The sequence below is a fragment of the Calonectris borealis genome, chromosome 1 (assembly GCF_964195595.1).
Source record: "Calonectris borealis chromosome 1, bCalBor7.hap1.2, whole genome shotgun sequence".
NCBI classification, from domain to species: Eukaryota; Metazoa; Chordata; class Aves; order Procellariiformes; family Procellariidae; genus Calonectris; species Calonectris borealis.
In genome coordinates this window covers 159,581,872-159,609,851 of record NC_134312.1, presented here as the reverse complement: position 1 = coordinate 159,609,851, position 27,980 = coordinate 159,581,872, and the positions used below count along the sequence as shown (strand labels likewise).

The following is a 27,980-nucleotide window of genomic DNA, read 5'->3' as shown; positions in this document are numbered from 1 at the left end:
CAGGCTGGTGTAGGTTGGCAGCCCGCGGTGCCGCACCCTGCGATGCCGTGAGCGGGTAACCTTGGGGGAAGGAGGGGAGGGAGGGACCCGGGGAGGCAGGCGGGAGGGAGGTGCTCCAGCAGCCAGGCAGGGATGCTGCAGCTGGGGAGCGCTGGTCCTGTCTCCTCAGCGGTGCACGTTTTCCCCACCACGTTACACAGATTATCCCAAGCAGCCATCCATCAAAGGACAGGGGGATACACATACCTCAAATATTTACGGTGCCTGCGCTTTGAGAATGAGACAGTTCGTTCACATCTGCGAACGGGCCACTTCTAAAACATCAGAATAAACCATCTGGCTGCGCAACTGTTTCTAATTACTTCCCTGCCTAGACTGTAAACTTCGAGGTTTGGCACCGGCCTCCCTCCCAGAGCGCTGCCCAAATCCTGCTCCCAGGCAGCTAATCACAGCCACTGCAGCACGGGGGGAGCAGCCCTGGAGCTGGGCTTGTCCAGCTCACAGCCTCTCTGCACGCCCGGCGGGTCTGTCCGGCCGACTGTCCGGCCGGCCGTCTGCGGGAGCGCTCCAGGTGCAGCGTAGCGCAGCTCGCACCATGTACGCGCAGGGGCTGCCGGGGCTGGTGGTGCTGCTGCTGGTCACCTCGCTGCCGGCCGGTCACACCTTGCCACCGGCCGGCCCCCCGGCCCTGCGGTAAGTCCGGCTCTGAAGCCTCCCGGGGGGCTGTGACTGATTTATGAGATGTCAGGAGTGTGGAGCCTGGGGTTGCGGAGGGAGGGTGGAGCGGTTTGCGAGCTCTTCTTCTGCCTGCTTAAAAGTGACGCTGGCGGAAGTCCCCTGGGTCACTGGGAGCCTAAACAGGTGTGGTGTACGCTGCGGGGCTTCGTTGCAATGATGCGTTTCATGCCCGAGATGCAGATGTTTAAAGCAGTAAAGGGGGAAGAGTTGGATAGTGATGACTCTTTACACCCAATTCTCTAAATTCTGCTGCCTGAGCAGAGTAGGCACCTAACCACAGAACCCTGTGTGTTCCTGCTCCGGGGTGCAGCGGCGCAGCGAGGCTCGCTGCCCTTTGCTCTTCCCCTCCGCCAGGGCCGGCACCTGCCTGCTCTTAGAGCCGGCAGCTCCTTTGCTCCAGAGCCTGCAAAATCTCCTGTCTGAGAAGCGCAGGTACTAGTAACCTGAATCCTCAGTATTCCCTAGTGCTGTGAACACCTATTTTTGGCTTGGCCAGCCCATTGTTCTTTTTTCCTGCAATCCACCTCCTGCTGAGGCAACGTGTGATTTTCCCTGTGTATGTCCTGAAAGTCCTGACCTCTGTGTGCTCCGGTGCATGGTACAATTGCATGGCAGAGCTGCAAATCTTTAGATCTAGCTTCCGGATTCTGCTGACTTTACTAAAACCACTGCCACAAACTACACTATTGCACGGAAAGCAGTGATTACTTCGGTTTCCTTTTCCGACGAAAGCATGGATCCTATATATCTGACAACCAGAAGGATTACTTTGGCAAATGTATTTTATTAGCATCAACAATAGGTTTTTTGGTATCATATATTCCTAGATGCTACCTAGATGTTTGGATGTATACATCTTTTCTAAACCTTTTGCAATAATTCAGATCAAAATGTTTCATGATAGATAATCAAACTATACATGTATATGCATATATACTAGATACGCATAATGAAAAAGAAGATGAGCCTAATGCAGTTAACAAGGTAAGTAAAATACAATGTAAGCATACCTGCAGGTAGCAATGAGATTTCTGACGAAAGAGAAGAAAATTGGGTGGTTTGAGGCAAGTAATAGCTTACAACCATAACTAAAGTGGTGGCGTTAAAAACAATATTCTGGGGATCGGCTGAAGCCATGGCAGGAGGGTGGTTTCCCATGAGCCAAGCTCTCATCGGCTCTGAGCTGCAGCCCCTGGCTTTGACCGCAGCTTCTTCTCTTTGCTGTCCTCCCCAGGAGCCGTCTGGGGAGTCCTTCTTCGTGCCAGCTGTCCCGGGCTGAGTCGGAGCTCAGGTGCCGCGTCCCAGGGGGGAAGCTGTGCAGTGACAGAGGCAGATGCGAGTGTGGCGTCTGCATCTGCCAAGTGACGGAGTCCGGCAAATACTACGGGCCGCTCTGCGAGTGCCACGACTGGGTGTGCGAGATCTACGATGGGAAGATCTGCGCAGGTAAGGAAGCTGCTGTGGTGACAGAAGCTTAGAAATTTAAGAGTATATATTTTAACTAGAAATATGTTGGGAGCACAGCACACTGATACAGTACAGACACGGTTATGTAGGTGTCCCTGAACCATTACTCTAAACGGGATTGTGGGCACATCCAAGAATTTCACCAGATTAAAGGATACAAGGCAAAGGCACTGTCACTGCCAAAAAATGGGTCTTTGCCTAGAGCGAGCTTCAGCTGCAGCAGGGGCAAAACCAGGAGTTGCTTTGGGTTGGAGGCTCTGCAAACTGTGCTTTGAATCTAATACAGGACACAACATTGCTTGCGTTTTTCATATAATATTGCTGCATTTGAACCGCTTGCCTAATGATGGCACACGGTATCTACCAAGGCTTTAAACTGTCTCTGAACAATGAATTTTGTCCTGTAATTTTTTTTTTTTCTCCTGCTGTGAGGAAGAAGGTTTGCTGTAACAGGTACCATACTCAGGACGTATAAATGTGAAAACTCTGTTTTTCTCTAAGTAATGATAATGCTTTCCAAATAGAGACTTATAACAACGTAATTGTATTGTGGTTTCAGAGATTTCCCCATTGATACTGTATTCTTTAGTGACAGATGAAATAACATACATTTCTGGGACAGAATTTAGTCCCTGCCAGTTGTTGGAACATGTTGCTTGGTTTGCATCTAAACATTATCACTCTTTCATCTTTCCAGCTGTCTTTACTTAAGTTTCTGGGCTATTTCGGTCAGATTTTGGACTTTTTTTTAAAGCAGCTTAGAATAGGATTTTAGAAAAAAGCAGGGAGAAGAAATGCCATCACATTCCTAAGGGGATTCAGCGTGGAACTTGATGAAAGGCGCCAGAAGGGTACTTCATTTCTAGTATCCCAGCTTCAACAGCTTTACCAGATTCATACAAACGTGTCATCTTTTCAGGCCAAAAACTGCAATTAGGTCAATGGGAATGTTACAGGAATTCTCCTAGTAAGAGGACAATACAAATGCATTCCAGCAGTGGGTTTGGCAAATTTTGTAGGAAAAAAAGAGCAACTTATTTTAGCAACAATGTAGCTAAGAATAAGAAGTCCAATAATAACATGAAAAGATCAAGGATGGGATTATGAGAAAAATATTTGTATTTGGCACCTATGACTTTAGAAGGTTGTGGAGAAACTGATTTATAGACTCTGTAGTTAGCAGTGTTAAGTCCAGTTATATAAGAAATATCATGGGTCCACCGATCATTTCAGTGCTTTGCTGTCCCAAACGTGGATTTTCTGATTGGTGGTGTGATTTCAATATGCTTGCTGTTGTTGCTGGGCCGATTGTATAAAGTGAAACTGAAAGGTCCTTCAATTTTAATATTCTGCTACAAACTCCACTATTATGTTCCTGTTAATGTCACGAGCAGTGGCTGCAAGTTTTGTCAGTGCTTTGGCGGAAAGGGGTGCTGACAGGATAAACAAAACCAAGAGATCTCTAACAATACTTAGCTTTTGTGTAGCACTTCATGCAGCAGTTCGAAGATGTGAATGCTAAGTGATTAAACGTTTTTTAAAGAACAATTTTTTGTAGTTGTCACCTTTTGTAGCTGGAGTATTGAAGCCGCGTTACCACTGAGATGTCAAATAATTTAAATTCACTCTTCTGGAAAAAAAGTAGTAAAAAATTCAGTACAAAGTCATGGGGAGGGAAACAGCTGTGAAGGGCCTAGGGGTTTTGCTTGTTTGGTTTGTTTTTCTGACAACGGTGCTGAAAGTGCAGCTGACTTTGTTGGAGTCTAGGGCTGCCCAGCACTGCAGGAGAGTGGCCCTGGGTAACTCCTTCGGGGCTGGGACACGGGGTCTGGATCCGCGTGGTGAAACTCCTCTTTTCAGGTTGTGCTTGCTGCCCTTTTCATTTTTCCCTCACATTTTTAGTCACTTAAGTTGTGTGTATGTGGGAGGAGGGGAGCATAGAAAAGATGCGTCAGATCTAGTATAACTGGCAGGAGACTGGTCCTTATGTTGTATGAATAACATCCCCCCCTCCCAACCATCCAGTGAACCGCATCTTCTGAGGTTTCCTAACATTAGGCCACCAAGTATGACATACTTCCCTTCCTTTGCATTTTTGAGCACATTTTTTGACTCGATGATGAAATTGTGTTTCCTCTAGGTGAATAGCCAAAATGTCTTACTGCAGTTCTATTCGTGTTTCCTGCTTTGTTTTGCTTTTTCCTATCGTTATTTTGATATCTGCTGTCCAATGTCATTGCGCGTCTCTCCTGATGAGTACAACAACAATAACTGCTGACTGGTACCGCATGCAGAACTTCTAGACGTTAATTGAATATTCCTCTAGAGAGCCATGGTATTTGAGGTTAATGCTGTTTCAAACAAGCTACTTTTCAAGCTGCCAGAGTGATGCCTTTTTCAAGTGACTGATGTCTAATCACTGGTGATGTTCATATTCAGAGTTGGACAGGCAGAGTTGTTTGAGTCACGAGTGCCAAAGATGGCTGTTTCCCTGCCAGTCAGTTCAGACGTACCTCCACTTCCCTCTCCTGTCCCAAGCTAAACAAAATACTTAGTTGCTCAACATGCGACTCATTATCTTCAAGGCACTTTCTGGGTCAGATCCACCTTCTGGACCAGTCATTGGACACCCATATTCTGAGGAGAGAAGACCTGAAGAAAGAGAAGATATCCATCCGTTTATGATTTGCTTTTTCTTACCACCTTGTGTAAGCAATGGGAAAGAGATTATGCCATGAGTAATAAGAAGAGCAGATGCAAATGTCTCTGTCCTTTTACTCTCCCTTGAGACTTCTCTGCTGTATTTCCCTTCTATGATGTTTCCAGGTGCTTTAGAGGGAATTCTGATCATTTTTTGCCTTTTATCCCACTGAGATTGATAAATCAATAGGTGATCTCTCATGGAGTCAGAAACAAAGAAGAAGAGAGAAATGAAGTGCTATAGTCTGAGTCACTGAGTCTCCTGTCCTCCTCAGTGGCCTTTTTATCTGCCTGCTGTATGATAGGGTGTAGAGGAAAGAAGAGTAGAGTCCCAATACTGTCATTCTCTTTGCTATGTTGGTGACATCTTTATTTTGTCATTTGCTGCTGGTCTTCAAGGAAACAAGCTAAGAGGAGGAAGACTGCATCAAACACTGAATCAAAACCCCAAAGGATTTATGCTTCATTCAGAGCAGACAATATATTTGTTGCTGTTTATCTGCAAATAGTAGTTCTGACCTCAGACAGTTTCATATTGCCTCAGGCTTTCTTAGCATAAGTGGAGCCTGTGTTGTGTGCAAAGGAAAGTGGAATGCGGCACTAATTCCTATCACATCGCTGCTTGATACCTATTTTTCTGTGGTTTTTCAGTATAGAGGAAAATCAATTCTAGTGAATTTTTTTTTAGTTAATCTTTTTTACTGTGCCTGTGATTAATGAAGATAGAAAAAGTAAACTAAGCGTAGACTTCCATGGCCAACTGGAGTGGGAACACTCTAGATGTTCCTAGAGAACGGACCATGGAAATTGCCAGCTGGGACGTGAGACAGTATGATTGCACTGCTCATAGTTGGCGAGATCAAAGGGCAGACACGATTCGGTGACAGTATAGAGAGCCTCATAGGAAGAAGGTTCCTCTTTGCTCAGAACTATATTAATTGTCTTTGTTTTTCCATAGTTATTAAGATTTTATAAACAATTTGTCTTCCAAACTGAAATACCATTTACACCTACTGAATAATAGTGGAACAGCGTGATTTACCACTGCCATAAGCAGTTGTTGGGGAACTTTCGTTGCTGCTGTTCAGGCCAGTGAAAGATTTTTCTGTTTCTTTCTCTTTCTTCTGTAGTTGCTGTAAGTGCTATACCTATTTTAAGACAAGTTCAGCAATGTAATGGCAGTGTTAGTTGTAGGTTTTCACAGCCAGAAGTGTTATCATATCATAGTTATGTGAAGGACAGAAAGATATCAGTGCCATTATTTTCCACTCTGTAAGGCTTTAAACTATGCAGAGAACACAAGTGAAAAATTATTTGACAAGGAGTGGATGTAGAAACAAACATAAATCCGAATTAAGGTATTGATGTAATATGTAGTTATGCATCATTGTGAATTCATTGGATATATGGCCCTATATATCAGTTGGAGAGAGTTAGGAAATTGAGAATGGAATTTGGAGAACATTTTGAGCTGAGGACTGCTCTTTGCACAAAAGCCGAGTTGTGTTTTTAGGCAGAGCTATCTTAGTGTCGTGGTTTAATCCCCAACTAAGCCCCACGCAGCCGCTCGCTCACTTCCCCCCGGTGGGATGGGGGAGAGAATCAGGAGGGTAAAAGTGAGAAAACTCGTGGGCTGAGATAAAGACAGTTTAATAGGGAAAGCAAAAGCCGCGCACGCAAGCAAAGCAAAACGAGGAATTCATTCACTGCTTCCCATCGGCAGGCAGGTGTTCAGCCATCGCCAGGAAAGCAGGGCTCCATCACGCCTAACGGTTACTGGGAGAGACAAACGCCATCACTCCGAATGTCCCCCCTTCCTTCTTCTTCCCCCAGCTTTATATGCTGAGCATGACGTCATATGGTATGGGATATCCCTTTGGTCAGTTGGGGTCAGCTGTCCCAGCTGTGTCCCCTCCCAACTTCTTGTGCACCCCCAGCCTCCTCGCTGGTGGGGTGGAGTGAGAAGCAGAAAAGGCCTTGGCTCTGTGTAAGCGCTGCTCAGCAATAGCTAAAACATCCCTGTGCTATCAACCCTGTTTCCAGCACAAATCCAAAACAGAGCCCCATACTAGCTGCTATGAAGAAAATTAACGCTATCGCAGCCAAAACCAGCACACTTAGTTGAGTTGGAAATGCTCTTAACAGCTGTACCTTTGTATTCGTACTGAAGGGAGGTCTGACACGCTGATTTTTCATTGAGCAGCATTTCTTGCGAAAAGTGTGAAGAAAAGCCAGTCTGTGACCTGCATTGATTGCCATTTGATCCAAAGTGAAATTCAAAGCCCTGGATTTTGAGAACAGATGTAAGCCTCTCCTCTGTCGGAGGCCACGTTTGCCAAGATTCAGCTGTGGCACATGTGGTCATTGGAGATGCAGCCTCCTAAAAAGACCAAGTTAAAAATAGGGCAGGAGGCTACTGATGAAAATGGAGGTTGCAGTTCTTCTCTCACCTGGTTTGCTTTAGTCTGGATTTCAGAGCTTGGCTTAAGTGACATTTCCTCCTGGAGCAGCAGTTTGTAGGTGTGATAATAGCATACATATTCATCTCAAAACAGGTCCCCCAGATTCTAGTAGAAGTGAAATTGTGATAGCATAGATCTCATTGCAGGCTCGCTGCTTGCTAAGTGCACGAGGTCCCAGCAGACTTACAAAGCACAAGCTAAAGCCCATATTATTCTCAGCTTTATGCTGTTGGTACCTGATCTAGGTAAACTCAAGCAACGTTTGATACATCTGCAATTGCTGTATGCCAAATGCAGCATGTACGATCATAGCAGTGGCAAGCGAGGCACAAGGAGGAAGCTCAGAGAGAGGCCCTGCGAGGGAGATTACTGGAAGAGAAGCATTTTAAAAGTATCTTATTAAACCATTTGTAGCTAAATGCCTAGCCCTCATTTTGAGCACCCTTATCTGCAGATACTGCTCGTGGGAAATATGTGCTAGTTTAAAAACTAAAAGTGAGTACCCTGGGCATATGGAAGGAGAGGCTTTTTGCAGCACCTAGCAGAGCTGGAATGCAGCCCCTCAGGCCATCACCAACAGCAAAGGGCGGGGGGGAGCAGCGTCTCCTTCACCTTTTGCCCTTCTTTAGACTGGGGTGACAAGCTTGTCTGTTGCAGAGAAAAAGCAAACCTTTGTGCAAGTTTTGATAATGTAGATAAGTGTTCTGAAGCGGGTTTGAATTTTTATGCTATTCACAGACTGATAATGAACTGAAGTCTTTTTTTATTTATTTGAAAGCATGCCCTTTATGGCAAATGGCTTTCACAGACTAAATCCTTTTATAAACATTTGTGTTTCATCATACATATTGGAAAGATACGGATGATAGAAAATAGATGGTGTACTTAACGTATTAATGTGTATTAATGATCTTACCTGCTTCATCAGTGGATGGGTTTCAGCAAGTGTTCTTATGACAGCCTTTGTCAGACAAACTGACTGGCTTGGTAAGATTTTCTATGCTTATTTAAAGTTTTATTGTTGATAGCTGGTCCTGTAAAGGGCTTCAAACCATCCATCACTTCTGCCACTGGACTGTACACCTTTCAGTGTAGGTGTTCCCAGGTAGTTTGTCCTGACAAGGAACATGTCACTGATTTAAAAAAGTTTCCATGAGCTTTTTTAGGAGGAAAGAACACATTGCTAGTGCTGTCCCAGGAAAAAGGGCAATTTGTGCCTGAAAAGGACTGGTGCTTGGCTTCTTGTCGCAGCCGGCCACTAAGCACCACGCAGCCTCTCGCTCACTCCTCTCCGGTAGGATGGGGGAGAGAATCAGAAGGGAAGAAGTGAGAAAACTCGTGGGTTGAGATAAAGACAGTTTAATAGGGAAAGCAAAAGCTGCGCATGCAAGCAAAGCAAACCAAGGAATTCATTCACTGCTTCCCATCGGCAGGCAGGTGTTCAGCCATCGCCAGGAAAGCAGGGCTCCGTCACGCCTAACGGTGACTTGGGAAGACAAACGCCATCACTCCGAACGTCCCCCCCGCCTTCTTCTTCGCCCAGCCTTATATGCTGAACGTGACGTCCTATGGTATGGAACAGCCCATTGGCCAGCTGGGCCAGCCGCCCTGGCCACGCTCCCTCCCAGCCCCCCGCACACCTGGCAGGGCACGGGAAGCTGAAAAGTCCTTGACTAGCGTAAACAATACCTAGCAACAACCAAAACATCAGTGTGTTGTCAACATTATTCTCACACTACATCCAAAACACAGCACTATACCAGTTAATAGGAAGAAAATCAACTCCATCCCAGCCGAAACCAGGGCAGCTTCCATGCAAAGAAAGGCCCCAAAGTATATATGTGGTACTGGAACTTACCAATGTTTTAACTGGAGTATGTGGTGGTGGAGGGAGGCCACGTTACTTTGTGGTGTACCATAGTTGTATTGCTGGAGTTAAATTTCCTTTGGAGCTGGAAAGACTATGGAAGAACAAGGCAAAGGTGAAGGAGCTGGAATTTGAGGGTTTTTATTTGAGTTTTTTTCTTTGATTTCTTTGAGGTTTTTTACATTTCCCTAGAAAGAGAGGATTGTTTTGGCTCAAAGCACTTGCAAGGCCTGCTCATAGGAATAATTCTAGACTGAAAAGACATATATCCAGACCCAGTGAGGCATGTTTTCCTCCACTCCTCCGTTCCAAGTCTGAGTACGTAATGAAAAAATGTTCTTCTTTTAAACAATATTTTAAAAGGCTATTTAAAAGCTTCCTTTCCTAGTGATGGAGCAAGTCTTTATTTGCAGATAGGGGTTTGTGAGATGGTACATAGGGAGTGGGCTGGAACACCAACTCAAGGAGTTACATGATCAGATTCTCATATGAAGAGGAATAAAGATTCAAGAGAGTTTAATTGTAGTTGCACCTGTCCCCTTTCTTGAAAGAGCAATTACATTCCTAACGCTCCTAAGACCTGCTTCGCCCTTCTGCCTGTCCACTTGAGTAGCAGCAGTGATATAATTCGGGGCATTTTCTTGCCAGTGGCTTAAAGAGTGGCAGTCTGAGTCTTCAGAGGCATATCTGGGGCATCTTATGGGGAAGGCGACTGGGAGTGCCAACTCTGACACTTGCGGGAGTGAACCAAGTAATAACTTTGTGATTTGGAAAACGTTGCAGCCAGACGCTATTGCCTTGGCAGCAGCACGCAGCGGCAGATGTTCTATCTGGAGCACCTGGTCGCAGTATTGTGTTCCTGGGGGCGATGCTGGGAATGGGGAGAGGCGCGAGCGGGCTGCGGGAGAATCCTCCCATGCCCCAGACAGACTGCCACAGTCCACCTTCCTCAGTCATGCTTTTTCCAGTCCTCTGCTTCCAGCAGCTCCAGTTCAGTCTTTTAAACCAGGTGGTTTAATATTGGGGATGTTAGCTTTCATGATCCACAGTTAGAGGCTACTGAATGCAAAAATAGCTCTTTTTAAGTATTTTTCCTGTTTTGCATGTAATTTCCTATTTACTTAAAAGGATGTGTTAAAGTAAAGTTATTTAAAACTTGAAGTTGCGTGGTTGACAGTTAAGAAATGCTAAATCTGACTCTCTACCTCTGATGAAGAGTCCTGTCCGTTTGCACCATGATACATCTTTTAATTTTATATTCATTATGGTTTTCTCTAGTGGACTTATGCTTCAATGACAGGAGGGAAATGGTTGCTTCCTGACATTTGAAATGGTTTAGTTTACAAATTTGATAACGTATTTAAAGCAAGATATAAATGTTAATAATTTACCTTAGTCCTTTCATTCGTCTGAAATGTGGGGAACACGTACGCAGAGCAGTTTGTTGTCATGTAACACAGATTTCTTCATGCCCTATTTCCTCACTCCAAGTGTTTTGAACTATGTTTTGCAGAAAGTAACTGGATATTTGCTAAACTCAGTGGTGCAGGCTAATTGAGTCCCAGAAGCCCCTCTTCTTAAGAAAAGCTTCTTCCTTTCCACTTCCTGAAACACCCAGACTCATTTCTTATCTGTCCTTTCCCCTTCAGAAATTTTTGGATACAAGTAGAGCTGGTATATGGTTTGAATGGCTTTTCAGCAGATGAAGGTACAGGCGTTTCTTTTAGAGGTGAATAACTAATGGCATTTGTCTGTGAAAAAGAGGTAAACTCACATAATCCAATCCAGTTCTATGTCTGTATGTCCTGGCGAGTATGTGCTTTAAAAAAAAAAAATTAGCTGAGGGATTTTCTTTGTCTTTTTAGTTGTACACCTATACAGTTTTTGACTCGTCCTGGGAGTAATTCCTGTGACTTTTAAATTAGTAACAAATCTGGATGTCTAAAATACATTTCTGTTGTGAATAACCTATTTTCCAAAGGTGTAGTTCAGAAGCTGAAATTTAACCACTTTCCCTTTCTTTCTCATATAGCCGCATGGTGATTATCCTGTTTACTTTGCGGAACCTTTGAGACACTCGACTAATCTCTTTCCCTCTGAACAGGGTTTACTGGAGTCTTAGGGACCACAAGCTGATGGTAAAATCAGCTGGTGGTGCCATGCTCATACAAGCAGGATAGATTCCTCCCCTCCAGAAAAGAATGCAAGCCCCACTTCAGATGGTGTGAACATGTCCGGTATATGGCACTGGATTGTAATGAACACAGCATCCAGCTCTGATAATCACCTTTCTTTGCAGTTCTTGCAACAAGTTACTAGAAGGTATATTTTTCTTCTGATACTGAAGAGAGGGGAAGTTGAGGGTCAGAGATCAAAAATATGCCTCATGATCATCTTAGACTGATGGTGGGACTCAGAAGAGAGCCCAACTATCTGAGTCCCGCTCAGGGACTCTCAAGCCACTGAGTTCCCATCAGGTGCAAGAATAGAATGTGATAGTATGAATATTATCAGTTAAGGCTGTGTCGAAATAACATTTTTTTTTTGTGTTTAGATGCTAAAAATACTATTTCACACAAATAATAATCGTGTATTCCTTTTCCAAAGAACCGTCTGTGGATTACATGCTACTGAATTGTTGATTCCTATGTATCATTATTCAAGTGAGACCAGCTTTGATTTATGAAAACACCCAGTGTGTTTCCAGCTTAAAAGTGTTCCACCTTTAAATAAGGAGGTGAATTTGTAGCAGGTCAATCCCACAGAGAATCGGGCAGACAGTTTGCTTACTCAGAATATTCTGAAATAACTTCAATTAATCAAGCTAAGAGTAACCATTTTCAAAGCTCTTCCATAATGATAGGCTTTTAAACAGAAATAAGCCTTGTGGTTTAACCCTAGCCAGCAACTAAATACTACACAGCTGCTTGCTCACTCCCCACCTTTGGTGGGGTGGGGGAGAGAAAAAGTAAACTCATGAGTTGAGATAAGAACAGTTTAATAATTGAAATAAAGTAAAATAATAGTAGTAATAATAATAATAATAATAATAATAGTAATAATAAAAGAATATACAAAGCAAGTGATGCACAGTGCTCATCACCCACCGACCAATGCCTAGCCAGTCCCCAAGCAACGATCGCTGCCCCCCAGCCAACTCCCCCCAGATTATATACTGAGCATGACGTCATATGGTATGGAATACCCCATTGACCAATTTGGGTCAGTTGTCCTGGTGTCCTCCTTTTGGCTGGGATAGAGTTAATTTTCTTCCTAGTAGCTGGTATAGTGCTGTGATTTGGATTTAGTATGAGAATAATGTTGATAGCAACAACTAAAACATCGGTGTGTTAAGTAGTGCTTTTCTAGTCAAGGACTTTTCAGCTTCCCATGCTCTGCCAGGGGCACAAGAAGCTGGGAGGGATCATAGCTGGGGGAAGAAGAAGGAAGGCTGGACATTCAGACTGATGGTGTTTGTCTTCCCAAGTCACCGTTACGCGTGATGGAGCCCTGCTTTCCTGGCGATGGCTGAACACCTGCCTGCCGATGGGAAGGAGTGAATGAATTCCTTGTTTTGCTTTGCTTGTGTGCGCGGCTTTTGCTTTCCCTGTTAAACTGTCTTTATCTCAACCCATGAGATTTCTCACTTTTATCCTTCCAATTTCTCCCCATCCCACTGCGGGGGAGTGAGCGAGTGGCTGTGTGGGGCTTAGTTGCTGGCTGGGGTTAAACCACGACACCTGACTATGCTCCCTCCCTTGTGCACCTGGCAGAGCATGGGAAGCTGAAAAGTTCTTGGCTTAGTGTAAGCACTACTTAGCAACAACTAAAACATCAGTGTGTTATCAACATCACTCTCATACTAAATCCAAAACACAGCACTATACCAGCTACTAGGAAAAAAATTAACTCTATCCAGCCAAAACCAGGACAAGCTTTTAAGTTAATCTCCTTTTACGCTTACCATGAAAAGATTATAATGAAATGTTGACAACTGCAGGTGCAGTGACATACCTGGTAGACTGTGTTCCAGAGAACAGTCCTCAAAATGGCGGTTTGTAAAATCATGCTTTGAAGAATTGCTGGAGAAGTTTTGACCTCTCACTTCAGGAACAGGGAAGAACTGAAATGGAGAAGGACAACCAATTTTATCTTATGAGCATACTTGCAGAAGGTCCAAATCATGCTGAACAGTGGCGATGCCATGACAAAAAGCCATATAAGAACATGTTGCAGTGTGGTTCTCCTGAACGCTGTTGCAGAATTGTGCCTTTTAATCACTATATGCTTTACATGTAAAGAACCACTTATGCGGGCTCTCAGAACATACTGCACTTTTACTCTAATGATCTGCACTGACTTGGTTCTTTCTCAAGCAGTTTTTAAACTGGAAAGAATAGCGACAATGAATTATTTGTACAACTATAGTTTGACTTGCAGTGGTAAGGCTGCGACCTTCTGTTACAGAATCATAGAAGTCAGTATTACAAATTTACTTAGCTTTTTGTCTGGTGCCTTTGTAGTCAGGTAAATTCTGTGGAATGGTCTTAAAGCGGTTCATTGGCGTACTGGTTGTAGGACTGGAATTTCTAATGCTTTTAAAAGAATTTCATTTTGTTCTCGCTTCTGTTTCAAGCCACGGATAATCCTCATCACAAACACAGCAGGTGTAATAAAGCATAACTTAGGAAGAGATCCAGGTGCCACCTATCACTGAAAGAAGATTACCCATCACCTCCAGAAAGGGCAGGTGGGAATTAATTTCTCTAGATGGGAATTGAGAGTGTAGGAGCAATTACAATTGAATACAACTACTCTCTATTTACGTGGGTTTGCCTACAGTCTGCGTTTGTGGAAATTCTTTTATTTAAAGCAAAATGCCCAAGTTTTATTTTTACAATTATCCTTTATTAAAAAAAAAAAAAAGATCAGTTTTAGCTGGCCCAGCTCTCATTTAGCTTCTTAAGCCTGGCTGATTCAGCCACTGCAGCTTAACCTAAGGCTGGCGTGCCCTGGAGAGCTCTTGGAGCAATGTCTTTCCTGCTTCTGTTACTGAAAATGCATCCGAGAACTTCCCAGAATGAGCCGCTCTGTGTAACCTGTTCCTCCACCAACCCAGATCCAGTGAACTTTTCTTCTCTTTCCCGAACATACTCCTTTCTCATTGCCAGGGCTTTAGGGCATCATCCTACAGTGAGAGGGCCTGGTACATTTCCTACTGCCTTTTTGTTCCCAATACTGCTTAATTAATTGAAGCATAGAGGAGAAATCTTAGAGCATATCATTGGCATTGGTTGTAAACTACTTTCCTTTGTATGTGGCCTCTTCTAAAACTGTGGCATAAATTTGTGTATCACAATAAAAAATAATTGTGCAAGGTCTTTTCAAGATTTATAATGCTTAACTTCCTACTGGCTTTGTGTATGTGACGCACAAATACAACAAAAAATTGATTGGAGATGTGGTTGGCAAAATTACTCAACCCCAGGCATGTACTTTGTTAGATTTAGGGGTGGATCCTGTCACTCATCCCTACTCTTCAGGTTAAACAAATGTTTTAATAAAAGCAAATGGTGTGGCTTTTTTTTTAATCTAAACAGAAGCCTGTGTTTTCTGCTGAGATAAGTCTAAGGAAATCAATACAGTTATGCCAACAGAGAATTGGTCTCACAACATTTCCTTCCCTTGTTTGACCAGAATCTCCAGTTAATAGCAGAAAAAAGTACAACAGCATCATACAGACCCTGTCATTTACCTGCAAATGGTAATGGTAAAACAGTAATAACAATAATGAAATCTCCAATGTTTAGAATGCTTTTAAGATTGACAACATTTTACATTATTTTCTGTTTTGTTTTTCTTCTGTGTATTGTACTACTTTAAAGACTTACACGTTACTCAGTGGTAGTTTGACAGAACATGTACCAAAATAAATTTTCTCCAGACTGGCAGAGCTGGACTTAGCAGAAATGAGACTTGTGTGTGAAAACATTCTGATAAATGAAAACCAATCTTTCAAAGAGTTAGACTCTGCTATTAATTAAGGAATCGGTTACACTGACAGAACTATCCCAAATTTTATTAAATGGTCTGCTGATTTGGAAAGTCACAATAAGATTAAGATTTTGTAATTGAATGAGCAGGGAAAGTGTCAATCCCCTCTCCCATCACCATCTTAATGGTTTTGTATATGAGTTCTGTGGGATTTTATTTTGTAAATATGAAAATTCCATTTTAAATGCAACTGTTAATTGCTTAAATGTATGTCTGCTACACTTACATGCAGGTTATAAGAGATTTTATTTACAGATATTATCCAGCAAATATAGCACGATTTTTCTGTAAGTGGTTTCAAAGAGACATATCACATGAGACTTTTTTGAATGAAGTTCTTGCAGAATAGTATCTTGGAGGCTGTATCTAAATAGTACGGTGATTGCAGACTTCATTTTATTTCATGGGTGCCTATCAAAGGAACTCATAGTTAGAAGTTTTTAAAATAATCTTACTCTGCCTGGGACATCATTTATCAAGCTCTTTCAAAACAAGCACATAGTTCCTCTGACCCTTCACATGGGCTTCTAGTCCTCTGCCTTTCAGGGTTTCAGGTGTTGTCTTGGCTTTTCCTCCACCTTTTTCTGTATGAGAAGTGGTTGCCAGCCCCACTCTGAACATTTTGGTTATCTCCAATTGCCAAATTGTTTTTCCTAATTCCAGTCCCTGTTCTCAGAGTCTTTTCTGCTTTTTGGGTGGTCTCTATCTGGCCCAACTCCTTGGCACTGCTCTTCACAGGTTTCCTAATCCATTCCCTTGGCTCATCGAAGAACAGTTTCCATGAGGACCTGGGTGGAAGTTAGACCCACCTTGGCTCTCTTTACACTTCCTGGTGGCTCTTTCTCAAACCAGTGACCTCTCCTCTCACACTTGTGTCCCAGGACTGTATTTTCTTAGAGGAGGCATCCCTTCAAGAGGAGCTGAACTGCCCTGGATAATCACTGACCTTGTAGAAGTTAACCACAGTTGTATGAAATTAAATACCGTTTCTTAGCTCATACTTTATTCATGTGGGTGTTGTTCAGTTGTAGAGGCTCCTGGTAGGATATGAATCTAAACCACAGAATCTCTGAAATTAAATCAGGTGTACACTGCTGTATCATAATTTCTTCCTGCTTCACCCCTTTCTCCTTCCTGGAGTAGGTGGCACAGCACACTGAAATTTTACGATTTATTTTAGTTATTCCGAATTGTCTGTGCATTGCTTTTCTTATTCTCAAGAGAGGGAATGTTTTTGACTATAGTAAAAAAGCTTGTCTTAAGGAGACTGTGGAATCTCTCTCACTGGGGGGTTCAAGAACAGGTTGGACAAATATCTGGATCAACACACACTTGTTTGTGCCTCCAAAGAGATCTCTTCCAGAGGTCTCTTTGAGGCTGATTTCCTTTGATGCTGCTGTGAAACCAGTTCTCAGCTTGGTGTTCTACCTTAGTGAGGACGATCTGTGGTAGTATAATCATAGTTTTTGTCATGCTATTATGTTTCTAAATATAATAATTTATGGAAAGGGATGCATAACCATTGATTTTAATCTGCTAAGAACTTTCATCTTTTGCAGTATTTGTAATACTTTATAAAATATGAGTGTCTGTTTCAAGTTTCTAAATGGCCACATTTCTAAATAACCACTACCAAGTCTCTAAGTAGGAACAATCCTGGGAACAAACTTGCTTGTTTAAAGTTTAAGCATCTTTTCAACAGAGAGGCATAAATTAATGCTTTCTAGAGATAAGTGGTGGATTGACTTCTATAACAAGCTCAGAGTCATGGAAAACATTTTTTATCCAACCCTTGCAATGTGATGGGAAGTTAGCAGTGGAAGCATTAAACAGAAACATTTCTATTTTTTTATTTGCTTTGTTTAAACAAATGGATCCTTAGTCAACCACTTATGGATAACTGGCAAAATGTACAAAACAGCAAGAGAAAGTGAATGGTTGCCCTGCAGTTTGATGTAGGATAATATAGACGATGACAAAAATGATATTCTAGAAGCTCCTTATCCTTGTTGGCTCCATTAAACAGCAAATAATTCCTACTTAAACAGGAACCACATCTGTTCTGCATTTTTCACTGGAAGTGAATATGTAAAAATGTTTTGTCAGGTAATGAAAAAAGGGTAGCAAGCAGTATTACATTGCTAATAAACTTATAGAAATAGGCCAGGTTTTAAGTGCTGCCATGGGGATATGCATTCCATATATTGTCTCAATGCAGTATTATACCCTCCAGGAAGTTAATTATTCTTGGACGGCAATGAACTGAACCCTGTGTTGGTAGCTGAAAACATTGCCTAGATTGATGACAAGTCGAAAGATGTTGCCATTGTGGGGGTGCAACACTTCTATCAAACTGATTTCTTTCATATCAATGGGAACTGGGGAACTACTATTCCCTACTATTCCCTTCTTCACCTTAAAAACACCCAGCTATGTACAGGGTAATGCTATATACACAGCATACAGCACAAGTCTGTATGAATGTTTCTTCTTCCCTCTTTCCCTCTGTTGGTCTTCCTGCATGGCCTAGGCACATGGTCTCCATCACACTTCTTGTGCACATTTTTAGGAAGGATATGGGGAGTTCCACCCCCACAGAGAGCTTCCCCAGTCTTCTCCTTTTCTCCTGCATCCAAGAAATATGAAAACATTGCTGCTTAACTTTTCCTTTAGCCCAGTGTCCCCCATGTCCCTTTAGGCAAGCCCTTCACGGAGCTATATTTTGGTCTTGCTGATATTGTGTCATTCATTGTTGCTGCTGAGAAGCAATGATTTCAGAAGCTGCTGTAAGGGAAATATCTGCATTTCTGGACTGTGTATTCTATAATAGCTTTGTGGTGCTTAAAATTTTTTGTTAGGAAGAAAAGACAGTACTTTTAGAGGGTGATGTTACTCCATCTGTACTGTGCGACAGAATCGTCACCTTGCAAGTGTAGTGACGGAGGCTGGTGTTGAAGAGTCCCATAGTGTCTTGGCATAGTGGACGTTCCCACCGTACATTATTCTTTCCCTTTTGCTCTGTCTTTCCTCCCCATGTGCGTCACATAAGTGGCTTTAAATGTCTTTCAGTGAGTCATATAGTATTGCTGATGGATAGTTTTGCTAATTCTGTTCCTACTTTAATGTCACTATATACAGAGTCTCTTTGCTACCTAAAAGCTAACATTTGGTCATCTACTTGACACCTTTATAATAAGTACTTGCTTTCCTTTTTTTTTTTTTGTCATAGCAATGTCAAAACCTCAAGCTTTTGTTTGTATTCTGAACTGTCAGTTTGAATTTTTAAATCCTTTTTCAAAAATGGATCAGACTGAGCATTACGTTGGCTGCATACCTCCTAACACCTTCTGGCAAGCATCAGAAGCCAAGAGTTCCACTCTGCCGTGGCTTATTGCTTGGCTGAAAAAGAATCAAAACGCACATAGGAAATTTAATGTGGTGAAAGTGAGAAGAAGAAAAGGATGGAAGGTTGGAAACAAACGTAAAGACTTTGTATACAAGCGGCAGCTGGAATGTATGAGACTACATGCAGTACAAAGTGTTCCTCGGAACAGGAAAATGTAGGTCTGTAATAGCAGCCACAGTTTTTAAACAGTGAATTAATTTTGTGATGGTAACATTCACAAAATTCCTAACCCAGTGGTTTCATTCAGCCTGCAAATGAAGGAGACAAATGCCTGAAGACATTGTGCATGTGGTATAGAAAGGGGAGACTAAGCTGGCAGATGCCAAAAATTGATAGGGAAATACTAACACCTTTCCAGGCAAACAGCTAGGCAGGAAAATCCTATTTTAGACACTTGGATGGGCAAGATATATTTCTGGAAAAAATGTGGGAGAGAGCCAAAAAAGATGATTTGTTTGACTGCTGTGCTGAAACATATTGTATTGGCATTGCAAGATAAGTTTTGGTATTAAAATGAAATAAGCAGGGAAATGAACATAGTTCAATGTCTTCATTGCTTTCCCCCAGTAATGGCTTCTTCCAAGGTAGCATTTTAATGATAAAAGCACTTTCACACTCTTTGTGATAATAAATGTACTTAGAAATGCAATTTAAATAAAAATATTATTTCCTTCCCCACCCAGAATGCTGGAACATGTAAAATAAACAGTTAAAAAATAATACTTGCATCATAACTTTTTAAACTTCTAAGTTTGAAAACGAAAACAGATGCTGTGCAAATGCAGTAGAGTGACTTGATGAGCAGAGCATCACCATCTAAACACTAAGAGTCATGCTTCTGGCTTCTATAGAGACAAATCAATGCAAAGTCATATTGAATTTGTTGTTGTTCTGAGATGTAAACCTTAAAAACAAAGATTCCTTGTATTGTAAGTGGAATATAAGCATCCGTAATGCTTTTAAGTACCATCTGTTCTGCTGTTCTTGCGTGCAGTTTTTCTGTTGGTATAGCATCTACGTTGGCCAAGGGTGCACTTTGATATACCTGGCTTTCAAACAGTTCCAGAGGTAATATAACAAGATTAGGTCTGTGGGGAGTCTGTTGGCTCTAAATGCATCTTGAAACCACTTTTTTTTTTTCTTTGCAAGATATCCTAGTGATGTCCTAGTGATGTATTCAGATTTCAGTTAATCTTTTCTGCTACTTTCCAAACACCTAATGGTAGGATATTCTACAGAATGCTATCTGAAGATAGTGTATTACATACCATTTTAATCAGTCCAACTCTCAATTTCTGTGTTTTCTCTTAAATAACTTTCCACCTGTGTTTTAACATGGCTGGGAAATTTGATCACTTTTGCTGTTTTTCAAAGAGCCTAGGAACACTCTCTGATTTACAAATCCTCGGGAATGAAAAGTGATATAGATCTGTACAGTTCTCTGAATAGATTTGTGGGCTTCTCCCTGTAAATGTTTTAAGCTAGTATTGTCATGAACTTTCAAGACATTTTTTTTGGTTCCTGAGCAATGAGACGTGGTCCTCAGAATCCTGTAAAGAATTGCACAGTTGGTAAATGAACAGAGAATTGACAGAAACATTGGTGTTGGAACAAATACTAGAAAGGATGCCTAGAGGCAACTGTTCATCTTAGAGGATGAGCAGGAGGATTTAATCAGAGGATGAAAGAGAGGATTTCGTCCTAGATGATGAAATGAGGAAGAAGTAAATAGGCATAGATACAGCCATTAATAACTATTAGAAACAACAGTTGTTTTGCTTCATTACTTTGCCTGCCTGCAAAACTTCAATTACTTTGCCTGCAGTGTTTGTAGTGGTAGTAGTGCAAATTAGAACGTGCAAAAAGGATTTAGGTACAAGTAGCAGAGGGTACATGGGCATTTGTTTTTCAAGCAGCAGAAATGACAGGGTTAGGAAACTTAAACTTCAGGAATATCAATATCAGCTGTGCTGAGACAGCATTTTCAGGCTCTTCTTACCCCTGCTATTGACAGTAGCTATCCTTCTGTCACAATTTTGATGATGTTGCACACTCAACGCTACAGGCAGACTTACCTTCATGATCAAAAGAGGAATTTCAGTGCTCCTTTCTGAAATTCAGCTGTACACATCCAGCTGTATTCCCCACCACGAAACCATCACATGTCAGACTCAATCAGTTATTTTTTTCACTTTTGTGAAAAGTGCTAGTTCTCATGGTCAAGCAGAAATTTTGATGGGAAAAAAATGAATACATGAGTTAAAAAAACATCTGAAACATATCCCTTTTTCTATATACCTCTTATTATAAACATACGATAATATATTTTGCCATCAGAAAGCAAGCCTTGTCCAGTCTCACAACTCTTGCTTTTCACCATCTTTTCAGCAGCATTTGTTAAATAGCGAAAACAGAAAGAATGGGCTGGTTTGTAGCCAGTCTATTAGAATAGCATCAGAGAATGATTTAGGTTGGAAGGGACTTGTGGAGGTCGGCTGGTCCAGCCTTCTGCTGAAGGAGGGCCAGCTTTGGAGTGAAATCGGTTGCTCAGGGTTGTCACAGACATGAAGTCAAAACATGTCTATGTGACAGGATAAAAAAAATCAAAAGAAGTACAGATGAACTTTTGCTGAAGTAGCACTTAATTCATCTGACTCATTTGACAAAAATTAGAAACAGTTAAAAATAATTTTTGACATGAGGAGAGATGGGTTATGAAACTGAACCGATTTATTTTGCCATTTTCTTTATTAAAAGTGTAATACTTTTATCCTGAGAGTTGTTTTTTAAAGCTCCGTAGTTTAAATCAGAAAAAAAAGCAAGCCTTGAGATAAACACAGAGGCAGAAAAGAAAAATTTTGTCTTGGATTGTCTTTTAAGGAAGGGCTGTTAATTAAGCTAGTTCTGCCTACCCCATTAGCACACAATCAGTTCATCTGCCCCTGGTTGCTTTCTGTTTCTCATGTTTCTCTGACCTCTTAAGCCTCTAGCAGACTTGGCTTTTTCTATTGAATATATGCTAACTGGTTGGGTTAATTATTCCTGGGTTTCTGCGTGAAGTGTGTGACGAACTGTTGGGCATTTCCTGTTGGAAGACAAGCGGAAGGTGGTACATGATACATGTCAGAAAGCATAGGGATAGACTTGCTTAGTCCTGCAATTAAGCATTTTTGAAGTTGCAGACCTTAAAAGTTCATCAGTCGAAAATACCCTAAAGAAATGAACATGAAAATTTCATCATTCAAATAAAAAAAAAAGGAAATTTTCGTTTTATTGCTTGGGTCCAAGCATCCCTCTGTTAGCATAGGATGCAGTTGTAAAACTACTATCTGTGTCTCAGACTTTGTACCTAGTAAGAGGCCATTAATAATCAAAAGCAGTGACATGGTTCATCACGGCTGTATCAAGTTGTGTTGTTACTGGTCACTGAAGGCTTAATGACTCCAAGACTCACAATTTCTGGGGGCTTCAGCCAAAGGTTTGTTCTAACACTGGATAACAGCCTTGCAAAACCAACTGCTTTGACACTGTTCAAACACTGGATTAAGAATTGGAAGGTCTTGTTGCCCCGGCTCAATTTGCCTATGGAACAGGTTAACTTAAACTCCCTGTGTCTCATCCTTCCTTCTATAAACAAGACATAATGTTTACCATCCTTCCATAAAAAACTATTTTAAATGGTGGTTGAAGACTTCCACAGAGCTGTTTGGTGTTAAAAATATCTGGTATATTGCTACCAAATACTCAGTCTGGTCTTGCCTGTTAAGCCTGACATCAAGAATAAACCTACCAGCAAAAAGTTAAATGAAAAAATCCACCTAGGTGACCCTTTGCTCTATTCATCCATCAGCAGGGAAGTAAACAGTTTGTCTATGATTGCCTGTCTCACTTATCTATTACAGTCTATTTGTTCTTCCTACCCTGTAATTACTCCGTTGGATCTGCTGAAATATCCTCTGATTCACATTCAAACTATTTTCAGAAACACCCTTTAATTGTGGCGTGATATTTCATTGCTCAGTAAATATGAAGAGATGCTCAAGATTTGCTTTATTACAAAGTTCTGGATAGCACTGTGAACTTATTGCTGTGTGAGGTTCCAGTTTGGCAGCAACTAAAACTGTTTTCCTGCATAAACTGAATGCCAAGAGAGGGAGGCAGCAACAGTAGGAGGGACAAACTTGCCTCTCCCCAGGACTAAGAAACTAAGTCAAGGCAGTCCCCCTTCAGTGGAATATTCTCACCGCTTCCGACATTGTCTCTTTATTATAAGTTCCAGTTAGATTTTCAACTTTTTAAAAAAAACTTTTAAACTTTTTAAATTTTGCATTTCTATAGTTTTGGTCATTTCACACTTTGTCCTTGTGCCTTATGTGTGAGGAAGGGAGACCTAGCTCGCTGCCCCAAATGGGCCAGATGTTAAGACCATGAATAAACTTCTCCTGTGAGGAAGTTAATGGGGGTGACCCAAAAGGACGGCTGATGGCCTGGCTGCATCAGGCACTCTGAAAGTGAAGGTGGCGAGCTCACAAATGCAGCCCATCTTGGGGCATGGAGCAACTGTCCTTGCTGTCTAGAAAAGCATATCGCTTGTGTATGCCTGTGGTTTCCTGGGTGTACGTCTAACTTGTGTGACCACGCAGTCTTACTCTCCATCCCCAAATAAAGGAGGAGACCCACGGGTGTGCTGGATGTCAGATGGTGTGTAGCACCTACTGGAGGGTTTAGGAGGACAGCGATAGTTTCTGGGCCTACGCAACCTGAACCAAGGAGATCTGTTGCTGCCAGAAGATATACAGGTGTGTTTCCAGATCTGTACCAAGAGCTAGAGAGACAGCGTCTAGGCTTTGCCCAAGAAGACAAGAGCACACCACATCCAGATTTTTGGCCTAATACACTATCCTGGTAAACATTTTAAAAGCCAGCAAGTCTTGGGATAATCCATACTTTTTGTCCTGATAAGAAACAAGAACTCTCTATACATACAGGAATGATTAAGTTCAAAGAGAAGCAAGATCTCAGTGTGGGATTTTGGGTTAATTTTTTAATTCTGAGACATGTATTGCTACTGGGAAGGTAATGGCTTAATGGCTTTCCTTTTTCTTCTACTTGCCTTTACCTTTTTATTCTTTCTCTAATATTTTTGATGTATAGTGCTAACTTTGCTTAGCCTTATTGGATGTAGGCTGTAATTTACTGGCAGGTTGCTCCCAGGGATTTCTGTGTACAGGGTTTTTATTTAAAAATAGAGTTCTGAAAGATTATAGGAAAAAAGTATAGCAAAACCCTTGCCAAACCAAGTCATTACTTTTAGGACCATGTCTTATCCTTACCCTAATGTTCTTTCAGAAAAAGATTTAAAAAAAAAATGTTGTCTGTACGTATGAATCGGTTGAGTAACACAATAGTACATTTTCCCCAACTTTGATGAGGAAAGTAAAAATTCTGTAGTGCTCTAATATCAAAAATCTACGTTGCTTTTAATAACAAAAAAAAGAAACCAAAAATACTTACTGATATTAACTTTAGAAGAAACTGTACTTTGAGAAAGTCAACAATATGCTTTACAAAATTATCACTACAGGCTCTTGAATGAAGGGTAATGAAATTATATGCAGGTGTGAGTTGCTTATAGCGCTTTTGGAAAATGTGTCAGACTGAAAAGTATGAATAAACATTAACAAATTTTTAAAGGACTACAAAAACATTTAAAACTGTTAGGAGAAAGTTGGGTTTTACTTTCCTTTAAGTTATGTATTTTCCTTGGATGCTGCTTTATTTTAATAAGCACTGACACTTGAGGAGCGTTTTATTGTCCTCACTGCTGTCAGTCTATTCTCATGAAGCATGCTTAAATTAAAATTCCGACTCTTGCCAGTTATCACTCACCCTGTTTTCTTAGAAAAATATATTTTCCATCTTACTTGGGATCTGTTGCCTTACTTGTTTGAAAACTGCACTTTTTACTGTGAACATACTTTGCATTATTATGGCTAGGATAATGCCAGGAATTGTACATTATGCCTCTTTTTTTCACTCAAATAAAGACCACTAAAAATGTATCCAACTTAGACTTCAACTTTGTAAACGTTGTTTTTTTTTAAAGTTACTTTTCTAATTCCTTTTAGCTTATTGATTTAAGATTAATGGCTTTTAATGCTGATTAAGCCCAGGTTGCTTATATTGGTTAAAGTTTCCTTCCATTTATCTCCTTGGATGTTTCTGCAATCTGAAGGGAAATGTAGTCCTGTTTAGAAAAGTTGCTCTAAAATAATATTCTCTACTAATTACTTTTCAGTCAGTATTAGATACCGATAGAAATGAATGGAAAAAGGAAAATTGGTCAACAGTCTAATTGAAACAGATGTAGTGTAGAATGTTATTAATATTAAAAAATCAAATACAAAATGGTTGGCAAGTACGAGAAAAATGAGTTCAAGGGACAAATAGTACCTTGGGAATGAAAGAAATTTTAAGACTCTTCACTGCTATCTATTTCCTTTTTCCCTCATCCACTTCTTTCCCCTTAATTGGAAGGTATTACTTCTTACAGAATTTAGTCAGGAGAGGCAAAGATGAAACATAAATACTGAAAGACTTATTACCTGCAAGCTTAAACAGCTTTGATGTGTTAAATTATCTATTAACACTAAATCAATATACCTGAAGTAAAAAATAAAGCAGGTGAATAGCATACAAGACTACAAATGTAGGCAGTCTAATTTGTAAGGTTATTTTTATTAAAAAAACCCAACTCTTTGATACCAAGAGGTGTCCAAAGGAAAGACAAGTTACACCTACTCCTATACTGTTTTATATCCATTACATATAGTGTATCTGCCCCACCGATATGGTCTAATATACAATTAAACAGAACACTACAACTGTGACCACCGCCTCGGGAAACCATTTGAAAATAACACATCTGTCAAGTATTGTGCCCAGTTCTTGGACTGTGGTAGTTAAAAAATTCTCTTATTAAGAACACAGTGGCAATTCTTAGCACTGCTGAGTACTTTGGCAGAAAAGGCAAATTTGTTCAATGGGTATTAATTTTCTGTATTTGGAAAGAATGACATACTGATATCACGTGAGGATTACAAAATACCATCTCAACCCTTCATTATCAAGGGCAAAATTAAACATTGTTTACTAGGAAAAAACATTTTAAAATTAAAATTAAAATTTAAGCGTGACAAACTTGCACACCAGAATTATGAGGTAATTCTCACCTTATACGTTATTTTAGAAGAATTAAAGGGTGCTGTATAATAGTACTATTAAAAAACTCCAAATCAAATGATCCAGGTGACCTATAAGATATTCCAAGTTTGGGGTGAAATAATAGAAGGATATGGGATTGGGTTGATAAAGAATTAAAGAATAAGAATATAATTTATAACAGTCAACCTGGTTTTATGGAAATGACTCTCTTAAAATTACTTTTCTTCAAATTAACTTGAATTCATTCTTTAAAGAGATTACAAGTTTGGTTGTTAAAAGTGGTTGCTTAGCTGGGACACTACATTTTTGTGTGGTATTTGTTTTGTTATTGAAAGTCTTCCAATGTAAAACAAAATCGTACCATCATTAATGTCTACATTAAGCAGTCTCAGAACCAGGCACTTAATTTTTTGATGGATTTACATTTTATCGATGTATTTAATTTTTTTGATGGATTTAAAGAAAATTCTTATGGGTTGCTATCACTGAGTGAACATCTAATAACAGTCACTATTCAATTTATTTTTTCGCAGTGACCTGCTGTTTTAAAAAGGCATTGGATATTGATTAGAATTTACAAGGCACAGAGACTGGCAGAACGGTCGATAAAGATATTTGTTAACATTAGTGTTAATGCATAAGCAGGGAAGCAATAAATAGAATTATAGTATTTCATAATTCAAAAGGAATATAGAGTAAAGGACAGGGTGAGTAGAAGGACCGAGAATGAGGCACATGGTGGAGGGTAAAGACTGATTCCCTGGAGGAACTCAAATTTGTTTAAATGATCAAGATATGACTTGTTTATGTTAAAGTAGATTCACACCTTTTTAAAAAATCTTTTCCCTATGGACAAGAGATGACCACAATTGATGCTGGAAAATAAGTACATGTTTTTTAATGGAGACGGTGTCACACAGCTCAAGAATTACCTTTGAGGAACTGAGAGGGTTTTCTTCTTCAGAGGAGCACCACTTTTCTGGTTTTAATTAGCTTCAGTCATAAACCCCAGGACTGCACGAGCATTTAAGGCAACATCTGGAAATGAGTAGAGGGCTGCCCGGACAAGAGTTCACAATTCCAGATCTTGCCTGCACTTCCCTGTCTATGCTTAGCTAGATTTATTATTTGCAGTTGCTATCCTTGCCTTTTCAGCCTTGTAGCTGAAATATCTGACATAAGAGTTCCTGCTTCTTTACCTCTATGTTAAATGAGGCATCCTTCTATTTGCAGCCAGGCTCAAAGGACCACATCACAAGGCGTACCAACTGAAATAAGCCACCTGTGAAAATAATGTATTTTTTTATTTTTCAGTGTCTTTAGCAAAGGTATTTTTTGGGTCATAGTGGCAGAATTTTGCCAATCCAGAACCATGAGTTCAAACCATCAGCATGGGTGTGCGTTACACATGGCTCAGATGAACTTCAGTCAAGAATAAGTCCTTGGGCTCAGTGCATGGTCAACTATATCTGGCCTTTGCAGTTCAGGCTTAATAGTCTCCACTATAAATCTACGAGTCTACTAAATGTACTCCTTTTTCCCCTTGTAAAAGTAGCTTTACAGCATCAGCCTGGAGACAGCCAGGGTTCTTTATGCTTTATTTGCTGTCATGGGATGCCTAAGTTTTGTGAGTCAATATTAGGATGATAATCACGGCATATAACACTAGAACAGGGATATGTCTAACTGACACCAGCGATGCTTACGTGATCCATCTTCTGCTAATGCATCTGGCGTTTGATGATTAGGTGAAACAGGTCCAAGGGGCCAGGAAAGCTCAAGAATATTAAAATAAGTGGAAAAAGCACCAGAATTTTATTTTCATCACTAAATTTTTAATATTGACTTGGGGTAGGGAGGAGGGAATGTCCAGCTTTTACCACCCAGACTTTTCAGAGACATACGTAGAATAAAGACCATATCTCTCAAGGCTGTCACGGAAAGTGGCCAATGCGTGGATGTTACTTTGATTAACTCATAAAAGAATCCCTGAAAAAATAGTATTTAACAACAATTATTGTTGTAACAAGAAGAGATGATTGCATCTTACTGATGGGCTGCC

The 27,980-nt window shown here is 40.8% G+C and overlaps 1 protein-coding gene across 1 annotated transcript in view; it reads left to right on the top strand.

Annotated features, from left to right (window-relative positions):
* The first annotated feature begins 595 nt into the window (after positions 1-595).
* ITGBL1 (integrin subunit beta like 1) overlaps positions 596-27,980 on the top strand; it is a 146,808-nt gene continuing 119,423 nt past the window's right edge. Inside the window, exons 1-2 of the mRNA XM_075139457.1 lie at positions 596-693; positions 1,973-2,184. Coding sequence (XP_074995558.1) covers positions 596-693; positions 1,973-2,184 — 310 coding nt within the window. The remainder of the gene's footprint in view (positions 694-1,972; positions 2,185-27,980) is intronic.